This window comes from Mustela erminea, chromosome 5 (assembly GCF_009829155.1).
Source record: "Mustela erminea isolate mMusErm1 chromosome 5, mMusErm1.Pri, whole genome shotgun sequence".
In the NCBI taxonomy this organism is placed as follows: domain Eukaryota; kingdom Metazoa; phylum Chordata; class Mammalia; order Carnivora; family Mustelidae; genus Mustela; species Mustela erminea.
The window spans coordinates 142276372-142296925 of NC_045618.1; the positions used below are offsets into that span (position 1 = coordinate 142276372).

The following is a 20554-nucleotide window of genomic DNA, read 5'->3' on the forward strand; positions in this document are numbered from 1 at the left end:
GGGGGAGTGGCAGGGAGAGGGAGAAGCGGGCTCCCCACTGAGCAGAAGGCCCCATGTGGGGCTCAATCCTGGGACCCTGGGATAGTGACCTGAGCCGAAGGCAGACACTTAAATGAGCCACCCGGGCGCCCCACTTGTACTTATTTTTTGTTGTCATTGATTTAAGGCTCTCAGTGTCCACGGCCTCCTCAGTCTTCGGTTTTCTCTCACCTCCCTCCATTCCGTGCAGACTCATACCCGCGTATACAAGGACTGGCGCATCTGGAATTTCCCTCCTGAGTTACAGATACGCTTTCCTTAAAAATGGCTATTGATTATTACTGCTCATCAAACAATTAAACCTCAGGCAATAAGAAACTTTATTAGATCTTTGCTTCCCCCATTTTTTTTTTTAACTATTTTTTAAAACCATCTTAATCTGCAATTCCGTGTTACTGAGTACATTCTCAGTGTTGTGCAACCATCACCATTATCCGGTTTCAAAACATTTTCACCTCCCCTAGAGGAAGCTCCATACCCACGAAGCAGTCTCTTCCCATGCCTCCCCCCATTAATTATATTTTTTTAATGTTTTTTAATGTTTTGACATCTTTGGGGAACCTTGCTACCTAGGGGCTCACCGAGCTAGCTAATTCCTAGAGACAGTAAACTGTTAGGGGGACCCCATTTCGGGTGCGAGCCAACCCATTCCCAGTCACATCCCCACCCCCTCCCTTATCTGACTCACAGTCCCCAGGCCAGGACTTCCCCTGCCCGAAGCTACCCTGAACAACTAGGGACAGCCCCTGTCCCCTCTGGCCTGTGGGAATTATTCAAACTAGCAGTTCTAATCTGCTTACCCTGCCCTGCCTTTCCCCCAGAAACCCCCAGAATGGCTGTGGCCTGTTCTTTCCCCTTGCTCCTTCCTGCCTCCTGACAACACTGGTGCTTCCCTAATACCATGCCTCTTGTTTCACAGGGGAGCTGAGAGTAACATTAAACTTTCCTTTTGGTGGCATTGTCATCATTCGGTCACCTTTATAGACTAAGACCCAGACACAAAGTATTGCTGCCACCCACAATGACATTAATCTGTGTTCAGAAACAGAGATCAAAATGTATTTCTTATTATATTATCACAGGTTACTTCATTTGTTCTTTCTCTTCCAAGTCTTATATAGTGCTTGCACTTCTCAAAGATGTTCTGATTTTCCCCTGTGAGTTCATCATTATTTCTTTGGAACATTCAGTTGACTTGGCTGGTAATGTCTGTTTATGCTGCAGATGAGTTTCGCCAGGAGCTTGGTCGGGATGGAAGTTACTTGGGGCAGAGTACCCTGTATTGCAGAACAGATTCAAGCATTCCCTTTCCAGATGCTGACATTTGAAAAACAAGACCATGTCAGTACCCTCTCTGTACAATAGTAATAGTAATTCACATGCTTCCTGAGTACCGGTCTTTTCAGCAGAACAGCCTAACGAATATTCTGAACGCACAGTATGTATCCCAAGAATTGTGCTGAGCGCAACTGGTGATAAAAGATGAACAAAATGTGGTAGCCCCTCCCTAAAGAACAATCATCTGTGACAATTAAATGGATCATATTACAAACTGCAGGAGAAACACCACAGCAGGAATAACGTTTGTCTATCTTGGGGCTCGATAAACACGTCATTGAAGAGGTGATATGTAAATTGGGTCCTGAAGGGCAAAGCCAGGTGTGACTGCCTTTGGTCACGCAGCATGGCTGGGAGATTTTCATCATGTGTCACTGATGGTAACTAGTTCTGTGCTCCGTCCCCTTGTCCTCCACTCCAAGGACACGAGGACCTTCTACTCAGAACACTGTCTTTTTGTCTTTTTGTCTTTTTTTTTGACACAAATTCTCATGAAAAACTAATATTAGGAAGCAGAATTTTTTTTCTGTATTTCTTAGTCAAAGACCATTTTACACTCAGACATCCCACCAAGAGAGTAGAAGAGAGAACAGTCTGTTTACAGAAAAACAAAACAAAGATCCACGGAAGTTAGGTGACTCCCCCAAGCCACAAAACAAGCCTTTGAATTTGATCTCTTAAGTAAAGCGTCCTGTAGTGCGGTTCCCTGATTTGTCATCAACCATTCTTCTCTCTCCTGGGATCTAGACACATGGGAAACATCTCTTTCCATCCAAGCCGATACAGGTGATGCTGACTGAGCATTTACTATGTTCAAGATGCAGAGCCAGATGCCTTAGCATTTAGTATCCTGCGTGAGACCTTCCCGTTCCTTCGTGTAGTCATCAAGCAGTCAGCATTAGCACCTGCTGCATCCTGAAGCGTGTACTGAGTGTCGAGCTCAAGTCATAGTAATGTTATAAGGTGCTGCCTTAAACAGGACATCACTTAACACCCTCACTGACGGGTTCTTCAGATGTTAACAGTGCCTGTCCTATTTTTCCTACATTTTCTATTGCCTTGACACTATTGAGTTAGGAATTGGTGTTGTACCTGCATTCATAATTATGAATATGGACATTCCTTTCATTGAACAGATGAGGAAACCAGGATTGAGAGTGGGAAAATAAATGCCCAGGGATGTATGGGATATCAGTAATAGAGCATGGGCTAAAATCCGTATCTCATAACACCCCAGCGGAAAATCTTTCCATACTTCTTAGTCCTCATAATTTACATAAGTGCGTTCTTAAAGCTAGATGACAGGGTTAAAAGAATGCCCTCAGCAGGGTCACTCTTACCTCTTTTCTATCTACGGAAACCAAGAAGAGTCCGTAGAAACATGCCTGGAGGACCGTGGAATGGAGGATGGAAGGGAAAGGCATCTTCTTACAGTGAAGATGTTGACACTCAGGCTAGCACCTGCAGGAAATGCTCAGAAAGTGAAAGAGAGTACCCTTTGGTAGTTTAATAATCATTGACTTCTGCTTCAGACCATGACACAGGAATGATCGTGGACTTACTCTCCTGACCAAAAAAAAGGCGGGGGGCAAAAAAAAACTATGAACTGAACAAAATATATGAAGCACCTGAATATACGGATACTGAAACTCACATAAGATGTTAAATTCATGCTGTTTTCAGGCATTGATAGGTAGCACAGGGCTCTTAGTCTTGAGTCAAGAAGCACGTTAAGTCCCACAATGGCTCTGGCTTTCTGCCTGGGACCTCTTTCTGGTTTGGGCACAGAATGGTGGGGCTCAAGATCAAAGTTGAGCTCAGAAGGCAGATAATGGAATTCTAGGCTACCAAAATAGCTGGGTGTTGCAGGACAAAGAAAAGGAGCCCTTGTGGTAGGAGCAAGGATAGAGTTTTGTGTGGGGATTCGCTTTGGGTTGTTGGCTGAGGGCTGGCTGGCTGTGCGTGTGTGGAATGAGACTTGTCTGTGAGCCCTGGCACAGGTTACCTGCTGTAGGGCTGAGGACTGAATGGCGATGCCAAGTTCATGGAGTTCATGCAAGTACTTCCAAGTTGCTATTATACATATGTTCAGAGAGTCCAGTCGCCTGAATGAAGAGACTGCACCGAGCTCCTCAAGCGTCCAGTTGACTTCCCAGAGCAGCCATATCTTAGAGTAGGGACTGTGCCCTTGAGTAAGGGCCATACCCTGGGGCTAAGGTCAAAATGGAAATACAACTTTAAAAGACTTTAAAAAATTAAGGGTGCCTTAATTAAAAAATTAATTTAAAAAAATTAAGGGTGCCTGGGTGGCTCCCTGGGTTAAAGCCTCTGCCTTCAGCTCAGGTCATGCTCCCAGGGTCCTGGGATCGAACCCCACATCGGGCTCTCTGCTCAGCAGGGAGCCTGCTTCCCCTCTCTCTCTGTCTGCCTCTCTGCCTACTTGTGGTCTCTGCCTGTCAAATAAATAAATAGAATCTTAAAAAAAAAAAAAAAAAGAATACACACTTGACTTCACCAAAAGAATCTGCCAGTAATTTACCTGCCTGCCAGGGCAAATTCAGTGCCTCTAAAGAAAGACTGTATTACCCAGACTCTCCGCACTATGACATTACAGTGCTTAATATACAATCATAAATTAGTGGACATAGAAAGATTCAGAAGGTGTGGCCCCTACTTAAAGGGAAAAGCAATCCGTAGACCCTAAAGTGACTCTGAAGTTTGAGTTTGCAGGCAAGTACTTCCAAGTTGCTATTATACATATGTTCAGAGACTTAGAAGATCGATAAAGTATGCAAATGTGCAGAGAAATGGAAATGGTAAAAAAAAAAAAAATTAACAAATAAAAATTCTGGTACTAGAGATGAAATTTTAAAATTTTACCACAGGAGATCAAAAGTGGATCAGAGATTGTATTTTAAAAGGGCTAGTGGACTTGGATACTGGTCAGTAGAAATCACCTATTTTGCAAACCAGGGAAATAATATTGAAAAAAATTAAAAGCCGTGGTGACTTTGTAGGATGATACCAAGATGACGGGTGTGGTTGGAATCCTGGAGGAAGAAGAGAAAGGACATGGCCAGAAGAATAATGCTAGAGGAAATAATTACCAAAACCTTCCCAGATTTGCTAAAAAACCTTAACTTACATATCTAAGAAATCCCCCTCGCAGAGAAAATACAAAGAAAACCACCCTTGAGCATGTCATAGTTCCACACCTCAAATATAAATTATACGTATCAATACAGTTTTGTCAGTTATACCTCAGGAAGGGTGGAAAAAATAAAAGCCCTTCTCCCCGCCACAAAACCCAGATGTGACAAGGACAAGAAGAAGCCAGCAGGGGAGAGACCCTTTCCTGGCTGTGGTCAGGAAGAGACCTTGGGGTGGGAGAAGGAGTTCTGGTGACACTGTCCTGCAGTTCGCAAGTGGAGGAGGGGGCATGAGGAAGGGGGGGGGCCCTTGGCTGAAAGGCCAGGAATTATTCTGCAGAGCCTCCCGAAGGAAAGCCGGTGCTTCCAACACCTTAATTTTAGCTCAGTGAGACCCTTGGGATCTATGTCAGACTTCTTACCCTGTTATCTCACCAAACTTCAGATCCTGACTTGGTGTTACAAGCTCTAAGTGCACAGTAGTTTGTTACAGAAACAACAGAAAACCAGCACGGGGTGGAGAAAGATACACCAGGCAATAAGTAAACCCAAATGCCTACGTTAATACCAGACAAAGTAAATTTAAAGACAAAAATGATACAGTGATAAACAGGGACATTTCATACTGATGAGAGGGTCAGTTCATCAGGAAGATACAATAACCATAAAAGTTTATGTACCGAGCAAGAGCTCCAAAATACATGAGGTAAAAATGGACAGAATTAGGAGGCCCCTGGGTGACTCAGTGGGTTAAGCCTCTGCCTTTAGCTCAGGTCATGATTCCAGGGTCCTGGGATCGAGCCCCGCATCAGGCTCTCTGCTCAGCGGGGAGCCTGCCCCCCCACCTCCTGCCTGCCTCTCTGCCTAGTTGTGATATTTCTCTTTCTCTCTCTCTCTCTGTCAAATAAATAAAAAAAAAATTTTTTTTAATGGACAGAATTAAAGAGAGTAATAGACAAATCCACTCTCACCAGCTGGAGACTTTAACCCTTTCTCTCAGCAGTTGACAGAACCATTAGGCAAAACAAATCAGTAAACCAGTAAGGACTTAGATCTGAACAGCACCTGACCTGACACTTTTAGAACACTGTACCCACATTTAGCACACACGTCCTTGTGCACACAGTACATTCACTGTGTAAACTACCTGCCGGGCCACTAAACAAGTGTCCATAAATCTGAAAGGATTGAAAGCCTACCTGGAGAAACAAAGCAAGATGTGCTAAGTATGTTCTTTGTCCACAATAGAATTAAGTTAGAAATAAGTAGCAGTAACAGGTGTTTCCGAAACAGAAACTAAAATGCTTCTAAATAACCCATAGATAAAAGAAGTCCTGTGGAAAAAGAGAAAATATTTTGAAGTCAAGGAAAATGAAAAGCACAGTTATGTCAAAATTTGTGTCTTGCCCCTACAGCAGAGCTCAGAGGGAAGGACCTGTCTTTGCAAGCCTTTTACAAGACACGTTCAACATCCAGAGTGCTGTCAGCTGTCCCTGAGAGCTGTTCCTTCCTTCCTTTGTGGAGCTGTTTTTCCCTGAACCAGTGATAGCATTTTAACACATGTATTCACTAGCATGGCAGTGTCTTCCTTTCTAGACTCCGAAAGCCCGCCCAGGACTTGAAAGACTGCCGTCCTCTTGGGCATTCCGTCTCCTGGTTTGAGCACAGGCCTGAATGAGGGACTGGGAATGGGCCTCTTGTCCACGACAGCCCCGTGGAGGCGGGCAGGGTCGGGGCCGCGAGCCCCCCCACAGCTGCGGAAGCCAAAGCCCCAGGGTCACACAGTGAGCAAGTGACGAAGCCAGCTTTCCAGTGCTCCTCGCGCCTGTCCTGGCAGGCCCTCAGCTGCGGACGGAGCTCTCTGCATTAGAGACAAGCGTCTCCGCTTGGAGGAGCAAAACTGATACCAGAGTCAACAGTAAACCTTCAGCAGGTCCCTAAACATCGCCATGCGGCCTGCCTTCTCCGGAGGATCGGGGAGGGCACGTCTGAGCTCTCCGAGGCTTTTCACAAAAGCCTCCACGAAGCCGCCCACAGGGACCCACCCCACCCCCACCCCCGCTAGCAGGTGGAAAGAGCTAGGCCCAGGCCTGTCAGGCAGCTGTGGCCGAGCAAAGCGGCAGTGAGCAGGCGAGGGGGCAGGTGGGGACCACCGCAGGTCCCACTCCCAGCCCCAGCCGGCGGCTGCAGCCTCCCAGAAGGGCTTTGCTTCGGGGCTGGAGGCCGGGCCGTGGCCCATGGGAGCGCCGTGGGGTGGCGCGGTGGCTCTGCCGCCCACGCCAGGAGGTGGGGGCTCTGCGCTCTGAGCCTCTCGTTTCTCTCTCTTCTCCCTGGGTTTCAGTTTGTAACTGGGGTTTGTTTCCCCTTTGTCTCTGGTTCAGCTTCCTTTTCCTGTTTGGTCTTAAGTAGAGTCTAAAAATCAAGTAGCTGCCCTCCGAGGGTCTGTGGTCCTCTGATCGACATAGCCTGTGGGTGGACAGGACTCACCTCCTCAGGGTTCCCTGTGCTTAAGCCTTTCAGCCATGGCCACGGGGTGAGTATGGGGACCAAAAAGGGGACAGAGGAATGTCAAGAGGAAACCTAGACTCACAATCGTGTAGAGCTGAAGGGACCATAGAAATCATCCCAGACCCTCTTGTTATACTAAGGGGGAGATCAGGGACCAGAGGGCGAGGGACTTACCTGGGGTCTCAGGGCAAGTTAGGCACAGAGCCCACCCCCTCTCCATCTGCTGGTGTGTCATTACATGGGCCCATGCCCCTCGATGTCTGTGATCTGTAATGGCTTCTGTGTTGAGGGCACTGCTCAGAAGTCAGACGGCTGCCTCGGATTGTACACGGGCTCTGAACCATCTAGGGGGTTGTGGTTGGCTCTGAGGTCCTGGGCTCTTCTCTCGGGTTATTTTCCCTGAGTACTGGGCAAAGAGGGAATCACTGAGGTTCCTTTTTATAGGAAACTTCAGGAACTGACTAACAGAGTCCTGACCTGCTTGAGAGACTGGTGACCGAGGCCATCGGCCATCAGACTCCCACCACTCCGGCTGTGCGCGGGTGACAGCCAGGCCACACTGTGTCTCCTTGTGGGCACTCTCTCTGATGTTGGGGTAACACCTCAGCTGTGATTCTCCCCACCCTGCGACCCCAGGAAACATGGTCGGTGATAAGACAATTCTGTCCCCCGGGAACTTGGGGTATCAACTTGATTAACTCAGTACTAACTTTGTGTCGCCCTCGCTGTACAAAGTGCTGCTTCACTGGTTTCCTTACTTGGTTCTGTTGGCCGTGTCGGTAGATCAGGAAGGTGTCAGCACTCGGCTTTTGAGGAGGAAGAAGCCAGCCTCTGGAAAGCAGAGGCGCTGGCCTAGGGTCGCAGGATGGCCGCCCCCTGCGTTTTTCCCAGGGCGCCGCACAGGCGTTCTGGAAGAAGCGTTTGGCAGTGAGCTAATAGAGCCGGCCCCGCGGCGAGCGGATCGTGGCCCATACGTCTTCTGCTCCAAGCAGGTATTTTGGTGAGGGGGCATCGCAGCCTCGGCCAGCCTGTCGGAGTCCTTTCCTCTTGGCCCAGAGTCGCCAGGGCCTGTCTCTTTGTCGTTGGCTTTATTCCTGCTCCTTTGCAGCCGGTTTTCTATCACTTTAGTAATTTTCATATAATTCCGAAGGACTTGTGGGTGGAGCTGTGGAGAACCAAATACTTTGATTTCAAAGGCGTGTGCACTTCCAGAGTGGGTGAGGACCAGAGTCGTTCTCAGCTGTGAATTACAGTTTGAAAAGCTCAGGCAGTTTACTCTACCCTGTCCACTGCCGCTGCAGAAAAACGAGTCCGAAGTAAAGGGAGAGGAAGCAAAACAGGTTTTTTTAAGGTTTTTTAAAATAGTAAGAGTCTTAGAGTTCTCCATCTTGAAGGGCCCTTAGAGCCGGCCCACAGTCGGGCTACCAGGTCAGTGGTGCTTTGGGCCTCTTACCCTCCACTTCAGCCAAATTAACTGTCTTTTATCTTTATAAAGTATTCTTCAGGATCTCTTTGAGGGGAAAAAACGTGTATTGGCAATGTTGGTCTTGAAGTCTGGATACTTCCTAGCGAGTCCGTTTTGAGGTACACAGATCAGGAAACTGAGGTAGAGAGCACTGGCAAGACCGGTCTGGTGAAGGAGGTGGTGGCCCAGCCAGGCGGAAAGCCTGGGGTCCTGCTCGGCCTGCCCACACCCAGCCGGTGGGGCTGCATCAGTAGCCACGAGCAGAGCCACTGGAAAACCTGCAGGCTTTTTGGTCCTCCTGCTGCTGACCTAACGGGGTACAACATCTAGATTCCATTCACCCGCGTGTCTGTAGCAGGCATCCACAGGGCCTTTGGTTCATGGAAACTTCTTCTGGTGCCCGCTGTGGCCACCCAGAAGCCAAGCAGCATTTCCCCAAGCACTTGGCCATGGGCTGGGAGCAGGAGTGCACGGAGCCCATGGCAGTGTCCGGCCCGCCCGGAACACGCTGGCAGCGTTGCCTTTCATTCTGTCGGCAGTCCTGAGGGCGGCGGGGCTTGGGTTTTTGCTTCCATTGCACAGAGGAAGAAACCAAGGCAGAGAGGAGCGACTTGCTGGGAAACATAGCCTTGAGCTCTGGCTGCTGGCTCCGTGTTGCCCTTCCACACTGAGAGCTGCTCTGCTCGGGCATGCAGAGACACACAGGGTCAGGGGACAGCACTCGGGAGTGGAGAGCCCGCGAGTCCCCAGTGCCACACGGCACACACCGTGATGAGTGTAGACGGAAGGAACAGCAGGAGTTGAGACGTTCGGGCTGTCGGGACCGACTTTGAGGAGAAAGTGGGACCTCAGTTGAACTCCAAAGGACAGTGCATGATTTTCAGAAAGGCACCGAGCGGGGCAGGTGGGCAGCTCAGTGGGTTAAGCCTCTGCCTTCGGCTCAGGTCATGATCTCAGGGTCCTGGGATCGAGCCCCGCATCAGGCTGTTTGCTCGGTGGGGAGCCTGCTTCCTCCCCTCTCTCTGCCTGCCTTTCCTCTTGCTTGTGATCTCTTTCTCTGTCAAATTAATAAATAAAATCTTTAAAAAAAAAGAAAGAAAGAAAGAAAGAAAAAGGCACCGAGCAAGCATCCCAGTCAGCGTCAGCCAGGGGCTGCTCCAGGCGCCAGGGAAACGGGGGAACGAGAAAGACCGTCCTGTCCTGAAACGGCGCTGGGGGCAGGGTAGGGAGCGGACGCAGTCAAGAAACCATAAGCCAGAGACAGAGACACCAAACTGCACTAGAGGCTGGTTGCAAATGACCAGGCCATCGCCTCACCTAGCGCCCAGGTGGGGGACCTTTATCCAGATACCTCCGCTGTGACGTCGTGAAGCCACCGTGCAAAACTCTGGAGATGGAAGCATCGGGGGGGGGCATATAGGGAGGGACAGCAAGTGTAAAGGCCCGGACGGGAAGAGTTCGGTGGGGTCAGGGGTCAAAGAACAGGGAGGTTGAAGCTACGTGAACCAGGGGAGTGGGAAGGCCAACACCAGCCAAGACGTGGACAGGCCTTCTCATGCAGAGCCCACAAGCCTGGTGAGGGGGTTCGATTTTGTTTGTTGCGTCGTGGGAAACCTTTTGGAGGGTGGTAAGCACGGGGAAAGGCATCCGATGGAGGACGGAGAACAGTCATTCGGGTGGCTCATGATCTGTGTTGTGGCAGGAGCAGAGGCAGAGAGCCCTCTGGCCAGGCTTAGAGTCCAGTCCAGGTGAGAGGGGGCAGTTGGGGCTGGGGAGGGGACAGTCCGTGCAGGTGGGGAGCAAGAGCCGGGCTCGGGATGCACCGTGGAGATGCGGCCCCCAGGATACCCCGCTGGGTCGCCTGTGGGTGTTCAGGAAGTGCATCAAACCCGACTCAGGTGGCCTGTGGTTTCCCTTGCCACGGTGGGGGTGGGGGGCGCCATGTAAGCAGCTGGAGTGCCAGCCGGGGGGTCCGTGGGGGTTGTGAGCCTGTGCAAGACAGGCTCCCAGTAAATGGTTGTCGAATGAGTCTGCGCTGAGTGGGAACCTGCTGATTCCAGAGTGTGGCAGGAAGGGCCACGGGAGAGAATGTGTCTGCCCCTTTCTGGTGGAGCCGCTAATTTCAGTCCCTTCCCTGGCCTCCCTCTTGTCCTCATTGTGTTTCGTTGGTGTTTGGTTTTTTCTAAAGGCTTATCAGCTTCCAACATACTACATAACTTATTTATTATTTTTAATACTTTATCTCTCTCTCCACACCTGTAAAATCTAAGTTCCAGGAGGGGAGGGGCTCTTGTCTGTTTTGCTACATTTATCGAGTTGCTGGATTTAATTAACTACGTTGGATGTGTGTGCTGGAGATGCCCGGCCTACCGAAGCTCCTTCTCAGTGCAGCTTCCCATGTGGCATGGTGGAGAAGAGGCCAGAGAGCAGACGTTTTTCTCGCTCTCGGGTGGTGGAGGCACCAAGGCTCTCTGTCCAGTTGCTAGCCGGTTGGCTGCTCGGGTGCGCTAACTGCCCCTTGTTCCACTGCCCTCAGTGTTGAATGCGTAAAGGTCTGAGAAGCCTCACACAGCCCAGGTCCGACCCACACCTCTGCCTCCACAGCAGGGCTTGAAGACTGCCTCTAAGAGGAGCATTTCCCGAATGTGTTGTCGTCACAGGCGAGTCAGAGTCCAGAGCTTACAGTCAGACGGGCCATCGGAGAGCGCGCTGTTCAACAGCTGCTCCCGGGGGCGTGTAGCTAGGTCACTTGGAGAGCTTTTTGAAACTTCTCTGTCTTCTCTTGTTCCAAAGAATCAGATGTGCCTCCAACTGAGACACATTACCACCTGGGTTCCGGGCCACTCTCATGAGAGTGTGTGGTGTTCCTCGGGTGTCCTGGGCTGAAGACGGTTGGCAACCAGTCTCATCCAGTGGTTTACTTTGGTGGCTGAACCCAGAAAGGCAAAAAAGAACAACAGTTATCCTTTCTAGAGTGTTCCGTGCCAGGCACTGTGATATATGCTGTATTAATCCTCATCCTCTGAGGTGTTGTACTGTTGGTCCCAGCTGACAGGCAAGAACAGGGCTCAGCAAAGAGGTCACTCACTCCAGGTCACGGCGGTCTCACTTGACAGTGTTGGATTTGAAACCAGATCTCGTGTTCTCAAAAGCTAAGCTTAGCTGTAGCCTCTTGAAGGAACTCACCCCGAATTGCAGAGTCAAGGTTAGGACCAGGGCCTCCTAATGGTTGTTATCCTGCGGTCTCTGATCTCACACCATTCATCCACGAGAGACACAGAGACCTCCCGTGCCCTCCTGTGGCACCCTGCGCCTGTGTCTGTCAGTCATTCGGCATCTGCGCACCCAGGGCATGGGTCACTCCTTTCAGCCTGTCCCTGCGCTTGCTCAGGTGTGTAATGAACCGAGCCGATTGCCATGCTAATGATCGGGGGATCTGCTGGGGCTCAGCCAGGCCTCATTCCTCAGCTACCAATTTATCCTTGGAGATGAGCCTACTGCCCCAGTCCTGGGTCCAGCCAGATCTCCGTAGCTGCCCCAAGGCTGTGTTGAAACCCGTTCCACAGGTAAGCAGGATCACAGACTGCGAGGACACAGGCATGTACCGGAATTTATAAACATTTCTGAGGTTTGAGTGGCCCCAGTGTCCTCATGGACTGTCGGGCGGCTCCCCACAGAAAGGGTTATGTTGGTGGCCTGGAAAGAAAGTGTGGGAAGTGGGTGTGAGACAGCTTCTGTCTGAGAATATCAGACTCTCGCAACAGTTGGTTGGAGTGTTTTTTCCAGATTCCACTAGACTCCGCAGAGAAGTGGAGAACAGCTGCCCAAGCATCTGGGCCGGTGGCGTTATAGCAGAGAAAAGGCAAACATCTCGATGGTAGGTGACAGAGCAGGCTGATCCCCCCAACCAGTTCGGATGGAAGGAAAGATGTCTGGGCTCACGCGGAATTTAGGCTTCATGCAGCCAAAGCCTTCCTTTCATTCTGACACAAACAGTCAGCATTTGAGTTTCTGCGTTTGAAAACATGCAGGCCTCGCCCACTGTTGTAGTTCCCGTAGTTCAGCCGTTCTCAAATGTGGTCAGGAGAACCGCCCTTTTAGGGTTTTGTGAGTCAAAACTATATTTATAATAACATTAAGACATTGTTTGCCTTTTTCACTCTTATCTCACAAATGCACGGTGGAACTTTCCAGAAGCTACATGACATGTGTTGACATTGTCACTGTGACAGGTAATGAAATGGGTGCTTGTGCATTCTTGTGTTTTAGAAAGTTCTCAGTTTTAGTTTCAACTGTGGTGACTACAGACCTACTTAAGCTATGTAAACAGAAGCTTTTTGGCATCCTCAGTAGTTTTTATGGGCGTAAAGCGGTCCTGTAACAAAAAAGTCTCGAGAACCTCTTTTGTAAAATAGCCCATTATGAGCGTGAGCTGCAGGAGGCGCACGCAGAATCGGCGAGCCCCCAGTTCAAGATGGCGGCGCCTGCGGGAGAAGAGGGGCCCTGAGATCTGGGGAGAAGGTGCCCGGTTTCACTTGAGGTGACACCACCTCCCAGACTGAGTGGTGGGATTGTGGGAACCCACTTCTCACAGGTATGAAATATTTCAGAATACACATTTTAAGTTGAGAACCTAACATTAAACATATTTCGAGCCTGTTGCCACTTAGAAGGAAAAAAGCCACCCTATGAATGGTTGACTAATTCTCAAGGGGGGAAAGCACCTTTCCACTGGAGAGATCTGGCGGCCATTCCCTTAATCCACTTTGGGTCTGGAAGAGGAGGCCACTAGCATTGGGTGCCTCCTGCTGGGCTGGGGTCCAGTAAGTACCACCATCACCTGTGCTGGGTTCTCGCCAAATCCAGTCATGAGAAACAGTCCAGAACGTGGACAGCCTACAAGGCAATTGGCCTGAGCTCTTCACACAAAAAAGTCAACATCGATGAAAAAGAGAAAATGGCCTAACATTCTAGCTTAGGAGAGAAAAAGCAGACAGTGCAACCAGTGTCATGCGGTAGATCGTGGACCCCTACAAATCAAACATTTGGGGGGAAATTGGGTGACTTTAAGGTGGGCTCTGTATTAGCTATTAGTAAAGTATTTTCTTAAATGTAATAATGGTATTTAAGTTATACATTAGAATGTCCTTATTTTAAAGAAATGTGTGCTAAAAACCTTAGGATTGAAGTATCACGGTATCTGCAACTTTCTTTTTTTTTTTTTTTTTTTTTTAAAGATTTTATTTATTTATTTGACAGAGAGAGAAATCACAAGTAGGCGGAGAGTCAGGCAGAGAGAGAGAGAGAAGCAGGCTCCCGCTGAGCAAAGAGCCCGATGCGGGGCTCGATCCCAGGACACTGAGATCATGACCTGAGCCGAAGGCAGTGGCTTAATCCACTGAGCCACCCAGGCGCCCCGGCATCTGCAACTTTCAAATGGTTCAGAAAAAAAAACAAAACCATAGAAGAGATAAGTCACATGTGGTAAAAATGCTTTACTAAGTAAAGCAGAAAAGCCCTGTTGTATGGCAGAAAGGAAGATCTGTGGTCTAGACACGGCCCTTCCACGTAACAGCACAGGACCCTAAGAAACACTCCCCTTCTCCAGGCCTGTTTCCTCCATCTGAATAAAGTACTTGTCATTATCTCTCAGCTCTGACAAAGCTGTGATTCCAAGTCCCTGTATCCCTCGGTCACCGAACTGAGACATCGCGGTGTAGGCAAATGCTAAAGCAGACATTTATCCGAAGGTGTTTACTGAGCAATCACTAGTCACAAGCACTGGGGCTACCGGGATGAACAATATTTTTAAAACAAACCAAAAAGGAACTATCCTCATGGGGGACAGAGAAAACCAGCAGACCTCCAGTACAGTGATAAGTGGCGTAAGGAAAGGTGAAGCAGCTCCTTCTCAGTGGGAAGGGATGGCTGTCAGGAGACGACACGGAGGACAGGCGGAGGAGGGACCCGGCAGAGCAGGGCATTTGAGCTGCCTGGCATCAAGGCCTGGCTGGCGGGGCCCCTCCTGGGGATGAGCCCAAGCTCTGGACGCTCCACAGGACAGAACCTGACAGCCCAAGTCCCGCCTGGACACCCGAGGTGATTCTCCAGGCCACAGGGAAGAACCTGCTGGAGACCTTGGTTTCCTCTGTAGAGACTGACAGAATAAGGGGTCATGCCAGCTCCACGTGTGGGTACAGAGGCATGTCACGCTGATTCCACCCAAGTCTCCGCTCACACAGGCGTGCCATTACCAGAGCCAGCATTTGCTCGCCCAAGATGGTAGCCGGGGGCCGATCATGTTAGTAAACTGTGCTCCGGTTTACCTCCTCAGACGTATCCAAGCTCCAAGAAACTGAAAACCTAGTCAAGAAAGATCACGCCCCTCATTTTCCAGAGCCTTGCGTGTGCTCCCCTGAAGCCAGGTCGCCAGCTAATGACAGGCCAGGCCCGGGCTCCCTTCACTCCCCACACCGTCTCTGTGATGGACAGTGTGACTTGACGCCCCTGGCCTGTGTTTCTGATACATCTCTGGTCCCTGGCTCACACCAGCCCCCCAGATTTTTCCTTTCTGCCCCTGTTCACTGGGAACGACTGGCCAGAAAAGGGGCCGAGTAGAAATGAACCAAGCTGCTAGCACTGGCAGCCAACGGAAGGGTGCAGCAAGGGGCCAAGAGGACTAGAACGAGGGCAAGTCTGTCCCCTCTTGCAAACGGAAGGCCAGCGGTGGCCCTGGAGAGAGGGACTGGAGTGGAGCGGGTAGGGGGCCTGCACTCTGCTAGTAGGGCCCGGAGCAGACGGCCCAGCAGGCGAGGGCCGAGGGGTGCGGCGTGTGTTCGTGGAGGCAGAGTTGAAGGGTGAGTGGAAGCACCCAGCGAGTAAGGCCCTAGAAGCCAGAAGCAGAGGCCTCCAGAGAAGGGAGGAAGACGGGGTCCGAGCTAGTGGTGCCTGTTGTTGGGGACAAGTCACTTCATGTAACATGGGGACAAAGGTGATCACTTGCTCATGAGGGTCGTTGAGTATCCCATGACATCACACGGGCTTTGACACGAGGGACCTGCACATCGGGCAGGAGGGGCACTTCGTGCTTCAGAGAGAGAGGGTGACGGAGAGGATGGTCCCCTCTGCGCCTCGCCGTGGTGCTGGGGAGGAGCCTCGCACGCCAGAGCGCCCAGACAGGTTTCCATGGCCCCCACCTCCCGCGGCGGCTGCCCTCCTGCCGGCTGAGGGGCTTCCTTCCGGATGATTCTCAGCCCGCTTTTCAAGTCCACTTTCATCACTTTCATGTTGAAAGTAAACAAGTCAGGACTTTACCAGCCGCCTCAGAGTCTGGCTCTGTTTCTGCTTGGCTTTGGGAACATTTATTTGTGGCCACTTCTCTCTGGCCTCCCCTGTTCCCTCGTCACTTAACTAGTTCACTCAGCGGCTGCGGAGCCTGGGCTCGCGAGGGCCGTGGCCCTGGACTCCATCGGGAAGGCCATGCGGGAGCTGATGGCTCACCCTGGGGCCTGCCCTCCGGCAGCTCTGCTTGGGAGGAAGAGAAGTCAAAGAGCTATCGGCAAAGCTTGGACGTGATCGGAGGACACAAGGCCAACAAGGGGGCCAAGGGGCAGACGCACACGTGTTGAGCACGTGGACTGTACTGGATACTGGGCACCTACACAGAGAAAGATGCCTCCATTTTCTTGGCTCTGTTTTACGGAAGAGAATTCCTCCTGCAGAACCCCGTGATTTCCCTGTGACGGTATTAGCATGCCCATTTCGTAAGTGTTCATGTTTCCTGCTAGACTGTAATCCCTTCGGGGCAGGGACATGTTCTTTTCCTCCCCAGAGACTTACATCCTGCTGTTCCCTTCATAGTTACCAAGTGAATGGGAATGAACCAGATGTTTGCTGAAAGCCGTGGCACTTGGCCCGAGCTTTAAGGTGAGGCGCAGACCTGTGGACACAGGAGGGAGAAGAAACCTTAGGCAGAGGGAACTCCTTTCTTCTTCAGTTTCTTGAGTAATTCTGGCAAGTCGTTTTAACTGGCCCAGCGTCAGGAGGATGCTTTCGCCATCAGACCTGGCTTTACCGCCAAGCTGCCGTCTGGGCCATGGACAGACCGCTCTTCCTCACACTTGGCACCAGGCACGGTGTGGGCAGCCCAGTGTCCGGAGAGCACAAGGAATTTGCTCTGTCGTCCTGGAACACCCAAGGTAAACAGGCGGGACAGGAACTGTGGACTAAGCCTTTGACCACCCCACAGGGAAGCCTGTCTTGAGGAAGGGGTCCCTGCCTTGGTGGCACTCATGCCCAGCAGAGGGACCCAAGGTAGAAGGCTGTTGGACGTCCCCTGCCGTGAGACCTGTTCTGTGCCAAGGCATAGGATATGCCAACTGGGTTCCACAAAGGACCATCTACCTGAGCCTGGGGCTTCCAGGAGCGCTTTCTAGCAGAAGTAACGTGGGTCTCAGGTCTGTAGGATTGAGCAGGAATTACTGGGAAGCTAGGCTAGGAAAAGCATCCCAGGCGGAGGGAACAGCACGAGGCCCTGGAGCAGCGAGGCCATGGAGAATGGGGACAGCGAGTCCTGAACAAGGTGGGCAAGGCACAGTGTGAGGGCCCACGGGGCTGCCGAGAGCAGGGATCGGACCCTCGTCTTCCGTGTAGGCTGCAGGGCTCCCGGTACTGCTCTCAGTGCTGACGCTCGGGAAGGCTCTCTGGAGGAGGGTCTGAGAATTTGCGTTTTAATGAACACGTCACCTGATTCTCACGCCGCACACAGTTTCGAGAACCGTGAGTGCAAAGTGAAAAGAGGAGAAAGTCTAACTGGTTCACATCGGGGAGCACCGAGGTTTAAAGCGGCTTCACAGGCGCCGGGGGCTCAGGGGGTGGAGCCGCTGCCTTCCGCTCAGGTCAGGATCCCGGGGTCCTGGGATCCAGCCCCGCATCGGGCTCTCTGCTCAGCAGGAAGCCTCCTTCCTCCTCTCTCTCTGCCTGCCTCTCTGCCTACTTGTGATCTCTGTCTGTCAAATAAATAAATAAAATCTTTAAAGTGGTTTTACAGTCTGGTTTGGAGCAACGGCCCCTTGAGAACACGGTGAAAACCTACTTTGGAAAAAGTTGTACACTCACTTTTGCAAATAATTTCAGGGAGTTCTTAGACTCGTTAAGCCTTTCTGTGGCCCCCTTTTTAAGCACCCCTCCTGTAAGTGGCGAGTAGAAAACCTCGAACGAAGAAGCCTTTCAAGGAGCACCAGAGAGAAGTGGGAGCCAGGGAGGAGGCAGAGGCAGAAGCAGGAGACATCTTCAAAACTATGGACATTGTCGCAGCATTGTTCAGTACGACATGAGAGGTTTGAGAACTCCAGAGCAGCCGCCTGCCCTGGGAAGTGTGCGCCAGCGACCTTGCGCGGAGCTGTTTAAGTGTCCGTCGGGGACAGAAAGCGGGTTCCAGAGGGGCCTGGAGCATGAGCAAGTGGCAAAGAAATGGGGGAAGCAGGCAGGCAGGAGCCTGATGGAAGAGATGGAAGAGCCAGAGGGAGCAGCGGGGGTAGCAGTGGGCAGCTGCTCACACGGACTCACATCAGCCAAACTCACGTTCATGGGTGCTTATTGGGTGCGTAACCCTGTGACGGCTGTTGAGTGAAAGATAAAGAAGGAGCTCCCAGGAGGGCGACCGCTGACCCCGGTCTACCCAGATGTGCCAGATAACCTGCCTCCGGGAAACCCCCAGGCAGACCCTGCCCCCGGTCCTGCTGGGGAGACCGAGGGACAGTGTGATGACTTGATCTGTCTGCAGGGGGCAGCCACATCAGGGCTGAGCAAGATGCTCTGGCGGAGCTGGGGGACAGGGAGGTACGATCCTTGACCCTGAAGGAGAGATCTGAGGACAGGGCACGTGGTTCCTCGGCCAGAGGGGCTGGGAAGAGCAGCCCACCCTCGCCCAGAACAGCCTTTAGTCTCTCCAGGCCTGGGCGTGCAGGGGGGTGAGGCCGAGGGCTCCTGCAGAAGCAGCCGCCCCCCGGCACTGGGCATGGTGAGCACCTCAGATCCCGGGCGTCTTGAGACAGACAGCAGTGTTGGGAAGCCGGAACAGATGCTTTTATGTGGCAGCTGCTCGCTCTCTGAGAATAAACCGAGTGGCACTGTAAATGGGACGTTGGGACGTTCCCACGGGCCCACGGTCATAAACGCACTCACTCAGAATCGTGCATTCCACACACACTTGGTGTCTGCATCATATAAGCCAGCAGGGTTACGAAGGGGAAAACAGTGGGGTCCTGCCTTCAAGGCACTCACAGTCTCCTGAGGAAGGGGGTGTGTACGCGGACCCAAAGGACCAGGACCAACGAAAAGGGCTGTGATACGCCTCAGAGACAGCCCGGGGCTGCAGGAGCCACCTCCGGCCTGAGGGGTCCCCATGCTGTAGGGATCCCCATGCTATGCCCCCAGCCCCCAGCCCAGGCCCAGACGTAGTTCTCCAGCAAGCATCTGTGGTTAGCCTCGTTCCTCTCTGTTCCCTTTTTGGCCTTATGTCCTCTGTCCTTAGTTGAATTTACACACTGTCCTCTAAGTTTTTGTTGAAAAGAGACCCACAATCACAGTTTCTCTCCTCTAAGGCTCCTAACAAAAGGGTTCTTTAAAGCTTCGTCAGTGTCTCATGTGCCACTTGGAGGGAAATGCGGGCTTCAATTTTTTATAAATTTCTGTGCCCACAAATACCCGTGCGAAAGCCCAGATGACAATGGGATTGGACCATTTGTTCCGAAAGAACCTTCTTCTGGGAGAGAGATTCTGGTAGTTCCTCCTGCTCAGAGCAGGCTTATAGGTAGGTCCCCAGGAGGAAAAGTCCACTGACCTAGTGACGCAGCACCATAGAGAACAAACCAGACACTGAGTTTTGGCTGATTCCCCCCGCTAATCAGCTGGTGGTTCTGATCACAGAAAGACAGCCGGTCAGAGAGGAAGCCCTCCTCAGAACTAACCTCAGCTTTCCCTCTGGCTTCCTGCACTTTGGGGTTCCTCAGAGCTGGGAAGGGCGGCAGCTCTGAGGCCACACGGGCAGGGCTACGGACGGTTATGTGCGACGGCTGGGGGGGGCGGGGGAGGGATTGCCTGTTTGCATTCATGTGTGTGTTTGTCCAGTAATGTTTTTAAAAGAAACATTTCTCTGACTGCCCTCAAATGATAACTGATCTAGACAAATGAAGCGCATGATGCCTGTGGTTAGTACAGGGTTTTCATGTCCAGGGAAGATGCGGAGAAGACCGTCGTCTCGATGGAGCTCAGAGACAATGTCCAGGCTGGGCAGCAAACAAGATTTTATTAAAACGAGTGCCTGGGTGGCTCATTTATTAAGTGCCTGTTTTTGGCTCAGGTCCTAATCCCAGGGTTCTGGGATTGAGCCCCAAGCCGGGCTCCGTACTCAGCGGGAACCCTACTTCTCCCTCTCCTACTCCCCCTGCTTGTGTTCCCTCTCTCGCTGTCTTTCTCTCTCAAATAAATAAATTTTCTAAAAAAAAAAAAAAAAAAAAAATTTACTAAAACAAATCCCAGAGGGATATAAACAAGGTGAATTGTAAGTAGAAGAAATGAGTATTTTCTTGCCTTTAGGTTTTGTTGTGATAAAATAAGCCTAGACATGGGCGCCTGGGTGGCTCAGTGGGTTAAGCTGCTGCCTTCGGCTCGGGTCATGATCTCAGGGTCCTGGGATCGAGTCCCGCATGGGGCTCTCTGCTCAGCAGGGAGTCTGCTTCCTCCTCTCTCTCTCTGCCTGCCTCTCTGCCTACTTGTGATCTCTCTCTGTCAAATAAATAAATAAAATCTTAAAAAAAAAAAAAAAAACACTTTAAAAAATAAGCCTAGACAGGCGCCATTCAAATAGGAAAAAAAGAACCTGTTCTTATTTTGGCTAACTCCAAGTTCAATTCGAACCTGAAGTGTTAACGACAAGGAACTGTGGCCATAACTAGAATAAGAAAATGAGTTCTTGGGCGCCTGGGTGGCTCAGTTGGTTAAGCGTCTGTCTTCGGCTGAGGTCGTAATCTCGGAGTCCCCAGATCAAGTCCTG

At 51.1% G+C, this 20554-nt stretch overlaps 1 protein-coding gene and 1 long non-coding RNA gene across 7 annotated transcripts in view; one reads left to right on the top strand and one right to left on the bottom strand.

Moving 5' to 3' along the window:
• EVL (Enah/Vasp-like) overlaps positions 1–20554 on the top strand; it is a 143387-nt gene that overhangs the window by 66421 nt on the left and 56412 nt on the right. Inside the window, exon 1 of one of the 6 annotated variants that reach the window (XM_032345252.1) lies at positions 6905–7059. The exons of the other annotated variants lie outside the window; for them this stretch is intronic. Within the exon in view, the coding sequence (XP_032201143.1) occupies positions 7049–7059 (11 nt within the window). The 5' untranslated portion in view covers positions 6905–7048. Of the gene's footprint in view, positions 1–6904; positions 7060–20554 lie in introns of those variants that run through there. 6 annotated transcript variants of the gene reach the window in all.
• Positions 136–7521, bottom strand: LOC116591891. Its single transcript, XR_004286196.1, has 3 exons — positions 7209–7521; positions 2718–2943; positions 136–1356 (listed from the first exon to the last, which is right to left on the bottom strand). It is a non-coding gene; the product is annotated as an uncharacterized LOC116591891 (long non-coding RNA).